The 12,425-nt window shown below is 43.5% G+C and overlaps 2 protein-coding genes across 5 annotated transcripts in view; one reads left to right on the top strand and one right to left on the bottom strand.

The window, feature by feature from the left end:
• The window catches only part of DNAI3 (dynein axonemal intermediate chain 3), an 80,174-nt gene extending 74,960 nt beyond the window's left edge, over positions 1–5,214 (bottom strand). Inside the window, exon 1 of the mRNA XM_036352409.1 lies at positions 5,075–5,214. The gene's annotated coding sequence lies outside the window, so the exon portion shown is untranslated. The remainder of the gene's footprint in view (positions 1–5,074) is intronic.
• Positions 5,215–11,940: 6,726 nt separating this feature from the next.
• Positions 11,941–12,425, top strand: part of MCOLN3 (mucolipin 3) — a 33,379-nt gene continuing 32,894 nt past the window's right edge. The window contains exon 1 of one of the 4 annotated variants that reach the window (XM_036351678.1): positions 11,941–12,216. Coding sequence is in view for 3 of the 4 variants with exons in the window: in XM_036351679.1 (XP_036207572.1) it covers positions 12,348–12,423 (76 nt within the window). In the remaining variant the exon portion in view is untranslated. Of the gene's footprint in view, positions 12,217–12,243; positions 12,424–12,425 lie in introns of those variants that run through there. The other 3 variants (XM_036351679.1, XM_036351680.1, XM_036351676.1) reach the window with 3 other exon arrangements.

The raw sequence follows: 12,425 nt of genomic DNA, 5'->3' as shown, positions 1-12,425 counted from the left end.
CATGCCCCCTACTGGGGATCGAGCCCACAAGCTGGTCATGTGCCCTTGACGGAATCGAACCCGGGACCCTTCAGTCCACAGGCCTACACTCTATCCACTGAGCCAAACTGGCTAGGGCAGCATGTATCTTTATAGAGTGGGTGTTCTGGGGGCAGAGGTTTATTGCAACAACAATCTTAGTCTACCAGCGGTTCTCAACCTGTGGGTCGCTGAAGGGACAGAACGGAACTTGAAAGAACTGAGCAGAAATATACCCTCCTCCCTCTTCAAGGACGAAACAGAGACATACTCTTCTCCCTCTCCTCTATCTTGTCTTGCAAGGCTTGGCCCTCAGCCCAAGCCGCCCCCCCGACCCCCGAGAGTGACCACAAGAATGCTGGTATTGTCCTAACTCTCCCAACCACCCACCTGAGTGGACCAATGAAGCTCCAGAAATGTAGCTAAGGTCCTAATAAGGCTATAGTGGAGGACGGCTCCAACCTTCAGAATGTGATGGTCACTTCCTGACCCTTATGCTGTAAAACCCTGACCAATCTCTGTAACTCACGTCACCCCTAAAGCCCACCCCAAATAGCTAGCCCTATATAACCTTTGTTCTCCTGGGACACGCTCTCTCGCCTCACCGCTGCGCCGGATAGAGGCTGGGAGCCAATTCTAGAATTGATCAATAAAGACTCGTTGCTTTTGCATCGGAGGGGGCTCCCTGGTGGTGGATTGTTGGGGACCCTGAACTCTGGGCATAACATCGCGACCCCTGAAAATACATCCTGCATATCAGATATTTACATTACAATTCATAACAGTAGCAAAATTACAGTTATGAAGTAGCAACGAAAATAATTTTATGGCTGGGGGTCACTGCAACATGAGGAACTGTATTAACAGGTCGCGGTATTAGGAAGGTTGAGAACCACTGGCAGACCTTGCCATTCTGGCGGAGCTATTCAGCTGAAACACAGGATGGTGACCTGCCAACTCCTCCAGGTTTCAGCTTCAGACCCTGCCATGGAAGCACCAGAGAGGACACTGCTGCCCCACCTCTGGCTGTGGTTCTGCACCCAGGGAGCTGCTCTGTGCTGCCTTGTGCCTGGCTCCTTGGCAGGTGCCCCAGCTACAAAGACAGGTTTAAAGTCCAGGGGCAGACACAGGCCCACAGTGTGCACATATGCACATAATTTTAAAATTATCATAGTGTAGATAGTACTTTTGTCCTAGCATACATGCATGTAACCACTGTGTCCTTATTTGTGCTGTCAGAAAAGGCCTCCAAAAGTTTCTGGGGGGTTGCTCATCAATTTTGGCAGGACATAGCTCTGGCCAAGGGCCTTGCCATGACACCAAACCCTTCTCATCTCCTCAATGCTCACCTTCGCCCCATCTTGTTCAGTGGCTAGGAGTGTGATTTCAAGAGTCTAACCAGAGGAGCCTAAAAACAGGCTCTACCTTTCATCAGCTGAGTGACCCTGGGCTAATTGTTGACCTTCTGAGTTTCAGCTGATTCATCAGTTTAACGGAGATAATAAAACCTAATGCACAAGGTGATTGTGAAGATGAAATAAAGTCGCATCATCATCAACTCAGTCATCTTACACTGTTTACTGTTTGTCTCATTTTAATAAACCAAACACAGATTGAATATTATTTCATAGTGTTCCTCTACCCTCGGTTGACCTAATAATCAAATAGATTTGAGACAGATTAACCAGAGAAAATGACCCAAATTTAACATGTATATATGGATGGGAACCCTGCATATATGAGAGTCAGAGACTCCACATGCACTGAGGTTCAGAGACAGAAAGGGCAACTGAGGTATGACTTTGTGAGCTTGGGAGGAGGTAATGCACCGTGAGCCTTCCAAGGGGCATTTCAGGAGAGCACGTGTTCAGTAATTATTAGTGTGCCTGCCATACACACAGGTAAGGTAAAATGTCATTTCTGGTATTAATTCTTATTGTGGGCCAGGCTCCTAATTTAATTCTCCTAGATAGGGCAGGAAGCATGAGTTTCTCTCGAGCCTGCAGGGTTCTAGTTGCCTTTAGCTCAAAACAATCCACATACCACTAAGACTGACATAGGGGTACCTTGTCTGCACCCCAGCAATTGCCCATAGTCAAAACATCATGAGTTTTATTTTATGCTCAATATCTTGATGACTAAATCTTGACTAAAGTGTGGGTATGTGTCTAAGTGTTTGAGCATACACACTTTTTCCTTCAAAGTGTTCACATATATTTTTTCAAATGATAATAACGTAGCAAAGAACACATATTCTTCCACATTAACAACAAAGGATATTAGAGAGCAATGAGAGGTGAGTACTGGGTGGTCCTCTTACCCAGTAACAGTTCAAAACCTATGAGGGCACTCTAGTGATTATGAGGAACATTGCATTCAGAGCTGGCCACAACCTTGTTTCAAACTAACTTTCGACTTCTCTGTGATTATCATTTTATGAAGCTTTTGTTATTTAGGAGGGTAACTGCTCCATATGGAGGAATAGGTGACAAATTATGATTGATATAATACAGTGATTTAAACAGTGATTGGTGCCCTCTCTTCACTTGATTTGGCTACAATGCACACACCGGCTTACATGTTCCCATTTGTTACCTGTATGCACGACTGTCTTACTCCCAGTCATGAGACCTTTAATTCTGAGAAGACCTGTAGCTCTGGCACCTTCTCCCTAGGGCAGTGGTTCTCAACCTTCCTAATGCCGGGACCCTTTAATACAGTTCCTCATGTTGTGGTAACCCCCAATTTCATTGTTACAAATTGAACATAATTAAAGCATAGTGATTAATCACAAAACAACATGTAATTATATATGTGTTTTCTGATGCTCTTAGGCGACTCCTGTGAAAGGGTCGTTCGACCCCCAAAGGGGTGGCGACCCACAGGTTGAGAACCGCTGCTAACAGCTTCCTTAGAAAGTGTTATGTCTCGAGTCTCCTTCAATTAGCCGACCTTGTCTAGATGGTCACCATCTTCTTTTCTCTCCCCAGAGAATTTGTAAGCTCATCATGCTTGCCTCCCATCTTTTCTTCTTTTAAACAAAGATTTAGAATCTGAGGTAAGACTAACATTGTAGGAGTCTGGTGATGTGTCTCCAAGAACTGCTGCTGCTTCGTCGGTCTCCACCAAGACCCTGATTAAGCCTCAAGGCTCTCCTGGGCTCTTCAGCAGTCTTCTGACAAGTACACCACATCCACCCTCCAGAAATGACTGTTCCGACAATGTTTCCAATTAGTCTGTTACACTCGTTTCTCCCCTTCCAACCTACCTCCACCTCTTTCCAAGACAGAATACTCATTTAAGTAGATGCTCTTCCATCACTTCACCCTTTGAAATGTCTCCTGAATTCAAAGCCCTCCTTCCCATAGCCTCCACGTGTTCAGGCGTACAAGCCCTCCTGTACCAGAAGTTCCTATTTTGTGCCATGAACCCTTTGGCAGCCTGATGAAGCCCCGTACATCAAATAAGAACATGTGATTACAAGGGAGATTTTTTGAAATACAGTTATAAAAATATTTTTAAAATTATGATATAATAATTTATGTGCTTTTTAATTAATGCATTAAATATCAAGACCTAGCAGTGATTCTAATTACCACTTAATTTTGAAGATGTGATGAACATAAATCAGATATTTATAACATCCATAATGTAATAAGAACTGTAATTTCTCTTAGTGACAAAATCACAGGTCTTGCTAATATTACTGTGGTTTATTACCAAATGCATACATTTCAATTAGTCGTTAGTAAAAATAAACATATGATTTATTTCTCTATCCACACCCCACCCTCCAATCAGATCATGGACATTTAACTGGCCTCCCTGACTCTGTTCCAACCAGCATAGCCACCCACAGGACAGCCTTCAGAGCCCTTTGTGAAATGCAGATCTTAACAAGTTGCTTCCTTAATCCGGATCCCTGTAGTCCACAGTGGCATTCTCCTCCACTAGGGGAGAAATGGAGCTCATCTGAAATGCAAACTTCCGGGAGCCACTGGGATTCTGCAGGTCTGGGAGAGTCTGCGTTTGAAAAATCACTGGGAGGCGGTCTTGCACAGGCCTGCAGACCAGAGTCCGACTGTGTAAGCACCACCTTCCACACTCTCAGAGTCTGCCCCATCCTATCCACTCCTCGAGTTCTACTCCTGCCTCACAGGGTTACTGTCCAGTCTCGAAACAGTCCCAGCAGCTCCAAACAGTCTTCCTACCTCCCTCTCTAGGGAACCCCGTTCTCTCCAACCTCTCCTGCTCCATACCATGCACACATTTCTCTGTTGGCTTAAATCTTACTCATCCCTCATCCTGCAAGGCTCAACTCCAGCAGGACCTTCTCCCTGAAGCCTCCCCACCTCTCTCACTCAAGCCTAAACAGTTTCGTTCTCCTTGACGCTTTCTAATCACACTGTAGTGAGTTAATTATGCCAGGCTTCCACAAATGCAGAGGGCCTCAAACCCAGAGGTGCCTGGAAGTGGCTGTGAATTCAAGCAGCATCCAGTATACACTGGGCAGAAGGAGAGAGAACTTTTGAGCAACCATTAGGCACTGGAGGTCACAACATGAGGAAGACAAAGTCCTTACTGTCAAAGTGTTAAAGTCTCCCCCTTTGTTTCTGCACTCCTTATCTACTGCAGCCCTTTCTCAACAGTCCTGAAGTCATCTCTAACTACTTTAGTCCACATTTATCTTTTCCTTTTTGATCTCCAATACCGATGAATAACCAGAACCATGCTATTTTCCTTTCCATCCATCCATCATCCATCCAGTATTTATTGGTCTCCCACTATGCGCCAGGCAATGTGATAGACACTGGGGATATATGATCTATGAATAAGACACTGTACCTGCCCTCCAAGTTCTTAAGAATGTCCTTAACTGCTCTCTCGTTGCTATTTTTGTCTCCTGGCTGGGCTGGAAGTTCCTTTCTCTGCAAGCAGGGAGAGTTTTGTACTTTTTTGTAGTCTCCACTGTGCCCAGTACATAGTGTTCCAACGCCTTTGAAAGACTAAAGTATTTGTTTTCCAAACCTCCTTTCCCATTCCGAGCTTCCCTTACCTGATACTGCTAAACAGAAGAGAAAAGAAGCCTCTGGGCAGCACCCTACGAAAAACTCCTTCTGGGGCTGAAGATGGAAGTTTTACTCTCCTCTCAGAAAAACAAGTCCTAAGAGCACAAAACGCAGCTCCTTCGCAAGCGGTTGCTCTGACGCATCCGTTGCTAAGAGAAAAGAGGCGGTGACTCAGCAGATTGACAAGACACCAAAACCAATACAGTCTCCGTTCTCTAAGTTTCTTTCAGCTGTGATTGGTTGCTATGATGATAACGTCACGTAACAGGAAACAGGGCGAGGGCCGGCAGTTTTCCACTTGCAAGGAAGGAGGTGTACATGATGATAATTTCATTGAGAACAGCGGCCCAACCTGGCCCCAGGTCTGACAGGCTGGGTCCAGCCCAACCGAACACGAAGAAAAAGCCTGGGAGGGTGTGGCCTCTAGCAGCAGGGAGGGGCGGGTGATGTGAAGATTGGGGGAGCATCCTTAGGGCAGCTGCCTCGCCTTCCAAGGGTGAGCTGGGCCCTCCCAGAAACCTGCCCTAGATTCCGTGTGAAGGAGAGATAATCCGGTTCGATTATCTTCTAAAGTGTTACCGTTTCCTCTTGCCAAAGTAACTTTTGTATAAATTTTAACTCAAACCTTAACTATGAGTCTCATACTTAACCTCCTAAGGAATTCCAAGGTTCATTTTCTCTGTGGTTATGGGGTCCTAGCCGGTCAGGTTCAGTGGGTAGAGCGCCGGCCTGTGGACTGAAGGCTCCCGGGTTCAAAGGGCATATGCCCCGGTTGCTGGCTCAATTCCCAGTATGGGGCGTGCAGGAGGCAGCTGATCAATGATTCTCATCATTGATGTTTCTACCTCTCTCTCCCTTTCTCTTTGAAATCAATAAAAATATATATTTTAAAAAATCCGTGTTGAGTAATTTTGCTGAGAGTACAAACCACAAGATTCAACCAAAAAATAATGCTCCCATCTCTGAGTTCAGCCAGTTTTAATATCTAAATTTTAAACATTTCAATGTGTTCCAGATAGGTTGTTTAGTTTGAAAAAACTATGCTCAATAAATTATTTCAAATGTAAAGGAAGAGAATACATGTTTGTTAACAGAAATCAGTTTTTTTCCTATTTCTGCTAGATATATAGCGAATACATTTTTAAAGAATATTAGTATGAGGGGATGACAAATTCGTAGCCTATTCAGATTGCCCACAGACCTTAATCTGTCCCTTCTCCGTAGCACTGTCCTAAAAAGCCAGCATCGTGTCTCAAATGCGGTACATATTTTAATGAATGCTTGTTGAATCAGATTTAATCTTAAATTATGTTCAAAGTAAATTCATAGACATTGCCTCTGCCCTTTGGTGACAATTAAAAGTAGATTTGAATATTCAACGATCTAGTAGACATTTCCACTGGATGTCAGAGCCAGCCAGGAAATATACATTACTAGTCCACTAGTCCATAAAATATTTGTTACCTATCTGCAACGAAAGAAGTACAGAAATTGAAATACTTTAAAACTTCATAGCAGGCCTTAGCCAGGTAGCTCAGTTGGTTAGAGCACCATTCCAATAGCTAAGGTTGCAGGTTTGATCCCAGTCAGGGCACATGCAAGAATCAACCAATGAATGCATAAATAAGTGCAACAACAAATTGGCTTCTCTCTCTCTCTCTCTCTCTCTCTCTCTCTCTCTCTCTCTCTCTCTCTCTCTTTCTCCATTCCTCTCTCTCAAATCAATAAATAAAAATTAAATTATCTTCTAGACTGCAACTATATTTTTTATTCATATTTCTATCAATAGTACCTAATACCTTTACTGGAATATAGGAGGCCCTCAATCAATACTTGTTGAATATGTATATGTTGAATAAATAAGCATTTTAATTAAAAAAAGAGATGGAATTAAGGGAAAAGAAAATGCATTGGTACAAATGTAAAAAGACAAGGGGAAAATATCAGGGTTTCACATGTACATGATTAATACCCGTGCTACCTGAGACTTTCAGCTGAGTTATGTGGCTCTGAAGCACACAGGATTTTTGAGATGGCAAGAAGATAAAAATGTGAAAAAAGCTATCCATCAGATATCAAGAATGCTGTAGGAAGTCACTGGTTATGTAGTACTGTTTCCAATTCCCAAGAGATTAACCTTTGGGACTAGGAAAAAAATGGAACTCCTGAGAGGATAATATATACTTTTCTTTTTCATAGCACTTTATTTTACACTAGAGGCCCGGTGCATGGATTTGTGCATGGGTGAGGTTCCTTGGCCTGGCCAGCGATTGGGGCCAATCTGGGCTGCCTTGCCCAGTCCTGGTCAGGGCCGATCGGGCCCACCTGGCCCAGGGGAGGGACCACAGGAGGTTGGCTGGCCAGGGGAAGGGACTGTGGGAGGTTGGCTGTGGGAACACACTGACCACCAAAGGATAGCTACTGCACTGAGCATCTGCTCCCTGGTGGTTAGTGCATATCATAGCAACTGGTCAACTGGTTGTTCAGTCGACCAGTCCTAATGGTCACTTAGGCTTTTATATATATAGATGCTTTAGAAATATAATGGGTAACCATAATAAACAATGAATTATTTTTCTGTGATAAGGTTATACCAAAAGTTTCAGAAGTTTCTTTTGGTTTAAAAAAAGGTAATAATGAAAGCTTGGTTTACTATTATTATAAACCAATATATTAAACAAGATTACATATTTAATTTACATGTAAAAATTATTGCTACCTGTTATAGACATTTCATAATAAAAAACATTGAAAGAAGGAAGAGTTAATGAAAAATATAAAATTATTAAAAAGAAAAATTTTAATATTTCAAAAGTTATTCTTCAAATGACAACTCAAAATATATGAGACATTAATTGCCTTATCCAATAGATTTAATCTTTGTTTTATGACAAATAGTCCAGATGAGGAAAAATGTTTTTCATTCTGTATTTGATGTTGGTTCAGTTATTAAAATTGATTACAAAAGCATTATGAGATTGGATATTAGGGCATATGTTGCTTTATAATTATTTTTTATTCCTCATCTGAGGATATATTTTCCCCATTGATTTTTTTAGAGAGAATGGAAGAGAGGGAGAAGAGGGGGAGAGAGAGAAAAACTTTGATTGGTTGCTTCCTGCTTCTGGGGCTGGGATCAAACTTTTAATGGGGGTACATCCCCTCGGCCAGGAGTTGAACCCACAACCCTTCAGTCCAAGGGCTGATGCTATAACTACTGAGCAAAACCGGCCAGGTTATACATTGCTTTATATAAGCTTACTTTCTTTTTAAATGTTTTCATTTTTTTCTCTGATAAGGTTTCTTATTCTATGAGTAACCAGCTCATAGCCTTTGCTCAATTTTTAAAAATATTTTTTAAATTTATTTCAGAGAGGAAGGGAGAGGGAGAGAGAGAAACATCAACGATGAGAGAGAATCGTTGATCTTGGCTGCCTCCTGCCCTCCCCATATTGGGGACCGAGTGGGGGAAGGGCATGTGCCTTGACAGGGAATTGAAACATGCACGGCCTCCTGGTTAATAGGTAGATGCTCAACTACTGAGCCACACCAGCTAGGCCTTTGCCCAAATTTTTAAAAATTTATTTTTCAATTGCAGGTGACTTAAAATATTATATTAGTTTCAACATAGTGCAACATAGTGATTAGATGTTTATGTAACTTACAAAGTGATTGCCCTGATGATTCTAGTACCCATCTAACAAAATACATAGCTATTAAAATATGATTGGAAGACTTACCCTCCCTGATTTCAAGACTTATTCTAAAGCAAGACAGTTTGGTATGTGTATAGAGACATATAGAATATATGTAGACAATGGAACAGACTAGAGAGTCCAGAAATATCCATATATATATATATCAATCGATTCTTGACAAAGGTGCCGAAAATAATGTAAAAGGGAAAATTAAGCCTTAACATTCAACCATTGGCTTAAATGAATGTATTGACACCAAGTCAAAAGGAAGACAGGAAACTCTGCCATGCAGAGTCAAATATTAAGGTCAATATTATGGCAGTATGACAGAAGCACATTAAAGAAGCAGTGAAGCCAAAGCCGGTTTGGCTCAGCGGATAGAGCGTCGGCCTGCGGACTGAAAGGTCCTGGGTTCGATTCCGGTCAAGGGCATGTACCTGGGTTGCAGGCACTTCCCCAGTGGGGGATGTGCGGGAGGCAGCTGATCGATGTTTCTCTCTCATCGATGTTTCTAACTCTCTATCTCTCTCCCTTCCTCTCTGTAAAAAATCAATAAAATATATTTAAAAAAAAAATAAAAATAAAGAAGCAGTGAAAATCTAAGTTGTCAGTCTTAATTGTCATTGTTGTCATGTTAGTTCATGCAAATAAACATTAAGAAGTTTATTCAAGAAATAACAAGTTTTGCAAACAAAATAACTCCCTAAATTGGTGATTTCAACATATTTCTTTATAATACTATTGATCTTGCTAGGACATCCTAATGTTACATTATCTGAATACTACCCAATCATGTTTGTTGCATTTTCCAGTGTTTGAAATATTCGCTAAATGATACAGTGTTTTGAAAACACAAAATAATTTCATTGTTATAAAAGCAAATGAACCATAGCCAGATGGCTCAGTTGGTTGAAGTGTTATCCCAAGCACCAAAAGGTTGTCTTTATGTTAAAAAATTGTTCGGTTATTCTAGTTTCTTTGCATTTCCGTATGAATTTTAGAATCAGCTTGTCAATTTCTACAAAAAGTCTTCCTGGAATTTTGATTGATATTGGGTTGACTTTATAAATAAACTTGTTGATAATTAATATCCTAATAATATTGTCTTGAAATTCATGAACATAGTTGATTCATTCATTAATTTAGACTCCCCCCTCCCCCCCCCATGAACATTTACAAGAACATAAAATATGCCAGGCATAGTAATGAGTGCTTTGCATGCATCCTATTATTAGATGGATTACAATAGAAGGGACTGGGGAGGTGAAGATGTTAAGTAATTCCCCAAGGTCACTCAGTAAGTGGCACAGAAGGGAATTTGGGCCCGCATTCACCTGACTTCAAAGCCTGGATTTTTTCTATTCACTCATTTACTTAAGTCAACTCTAGGGTTAAGTTAGGGTTATCATTTATATCTGCAAACCCCTCCAAAGTTTAGATTGTTCTAGAAAAATAAAGCACTTTGAACTCCCATTGTAAAGATGACTTCACTATTATTGTAAGGAAACAGTGTTAAAGCATGTGGAGGCATATGGGCATTAGAGATTAAATTGTATTTCCCAAATTGCACTTGAGAATTGAGTGTGCCAGTTACAGCCTTTTGAGTATCTCCTTGTTCCCAGCACCTGGGATTCAGATTAATGAACAGCATACAATTCTTGTATTCCATTTCAAGAAAAGGTATTTCATTTATAAATTACCCATACAATCTGGTTTAGGATTTGTAAAAGGTTTTGAAAAAGGATCTGACAGCTCTTTATATAATTTGGGGGAATTACCTGTTATGAAATTCAGTGAATTTTTTAAACAAATTTACCTGGGGCCAAAAAATAATAAAAAAAAAACAATCAAAATATATCCAAAGTGGTTGTGATTCAAATTAACCAAGTTCCCGATGTAGTCCTGATAAGGAGTAAACTCAGGTTTAGTTTAAAAAATTCATAAAGAAAAAAAATCATGGCTCGAGAACTACTCTTTTAAAATATATATATATGTTTTTTGGTTTTTTTTATTGATTTCAGAGAGGAAGGGACAGGGAGAGAGAGAGAGATAGAAACATCAATGATGAGAGAGAATCATTGATCAGCTGCCTCCTGCATGCCCCCTACTGGGGATCAAGCAGGCAACCCCAGCATGGAATCCAACCGTGACCTCCTGGTTCATAGGTCCACACTCAACCACTGAGCCACTGCAGCAGGGCTCGGGGTCCACTCCTAAAGAAGAAAAATATTCAACAGCACTTGTTAAAAATAGAAGGCAGACTTTATTCTGGCCCATGGAGACAGTTATAGGGACCACTGCAATGGGATTTCACAGTGGGGGAGAGAGTTGGGGCTCAATTCCAAATTCAGTATGGTCAAGTGGGTGAAAAATTACTAAGAGACCACAGGGGTGAGGGAAGTTCAGGCTAAACCTACCTAACTGAAAACAGGCCAGGGTGATCAGACATCACCTGAGGGATGATGGAAGATGAGGAACCCCATCAGAAATGGAGGATAATCAAATACTGCGCGGGGGGGGGGGGGGGGTATTTCGGGGGGAGGGGAGCGGATTCTGGTAAACTGACTTGGCAGCGTTCTTGCTAAAATCGGATTTTACAAGAAAGTGCACAGAGGCACCTAGGAGAAAGTGTAGGGGCCTGACTAAAGTTTGACCAAGCAAAGAATCGTTGTCACTACCTCAAATATTTCTAGACCCATTTCTTCCAGGAGCTGTCCAGGGCGCTTTGGGTCCCAGCAGCCAGTCTAGAGGATCTAACAGTTCATTAACGTCACAGCAATTTTGCACAACTGGAAGGCCTAGAGAGGGTGCACGTCTCAGCTTGAGAAGCCCTGCACTTTTTGATTCTCCTGTATGCAAACACCAGAACTGACAGCTGTTGGAGAGGTCTGCGCACCCAAGGCCCGCGGGCTCTTCGCCCCTCTTCGCGCCCCTTCCCTTCTCCCCTTCCCCCACCAAGTGAGAGGAAGCGCCCGGAGCCCGAGTACTTTCACCTCGCCTCCCACAGCTCTCGCTCCATCGCAGAGCACGTGCAGGGGTGTGCGAGTGGTTTACTGGGGCCCAGACAGCAGGGGGGTAGGGGTGGGGTGCCGGAGAATGCTGGGCTCATTCGGACAGCCTCCTCGCCCCGCCTGCCCCCCTGAAAGACGGCTCCAGAAAGGGCGTGGAAGGGAACCGGAGCAGCGGGCGGAGGGGCACGAGTTCAGGGGGCGGGAGGCGGGAGGATGCCAGCGGCAGCGGCTCCTGGCGGCCGGACGCCCGCTCTGCCCGCTGAGCCGAGCCTCAGAGGTTTCCAGAGTGACGCCCGGGCACAGCGCGTCCCCCGGCGGCTCGGAAGACCCTACGCCTCCCCGCTGGCCTGCTAACGGCGCACCCCGGGGTCGCCCCGCTGCTCCCGCCCCCCCGCCCCCCAGGTGCGCCGACGGCCTCAGGTGAGTCCAGCCCCGCGCCGCCCAGAGGCATCAGGTGTCGTGGGAACGGCGCCCGCCACGCAGGGAGGAACCGCGATGTCGGAGCCGTCGGGGACTTAAAGCGGGAGGGTCGGCGCCCGGACGTCGGGTCTATGGAGGAGACACAGGCGGCAGGCGGCTACCAGCTGCAGGTGTTGGGCGCAGCGCCCGCCCGGCCACCCCGCCGAGGT

This window comes from Myotis myotis, unplaced genomic scaffold (genome assembly GCF_014108235.1).
Source record: "Myotis myotis isolate mMyoMyo1 unplaced genomic scaffold, mMyoMyo1.p scaffold_m19_p_2, whole genome shotgun sequence".
Taxonomy (NCBI): Eukaryota; Metazoa; Chordata; class Mammalia; order Chiroptera; family Vespertilionidae; genus Myotis; species Myotis myotis.
This window is presented reverse-complemented; position numbering and strand designations above follow the sequence as displayed.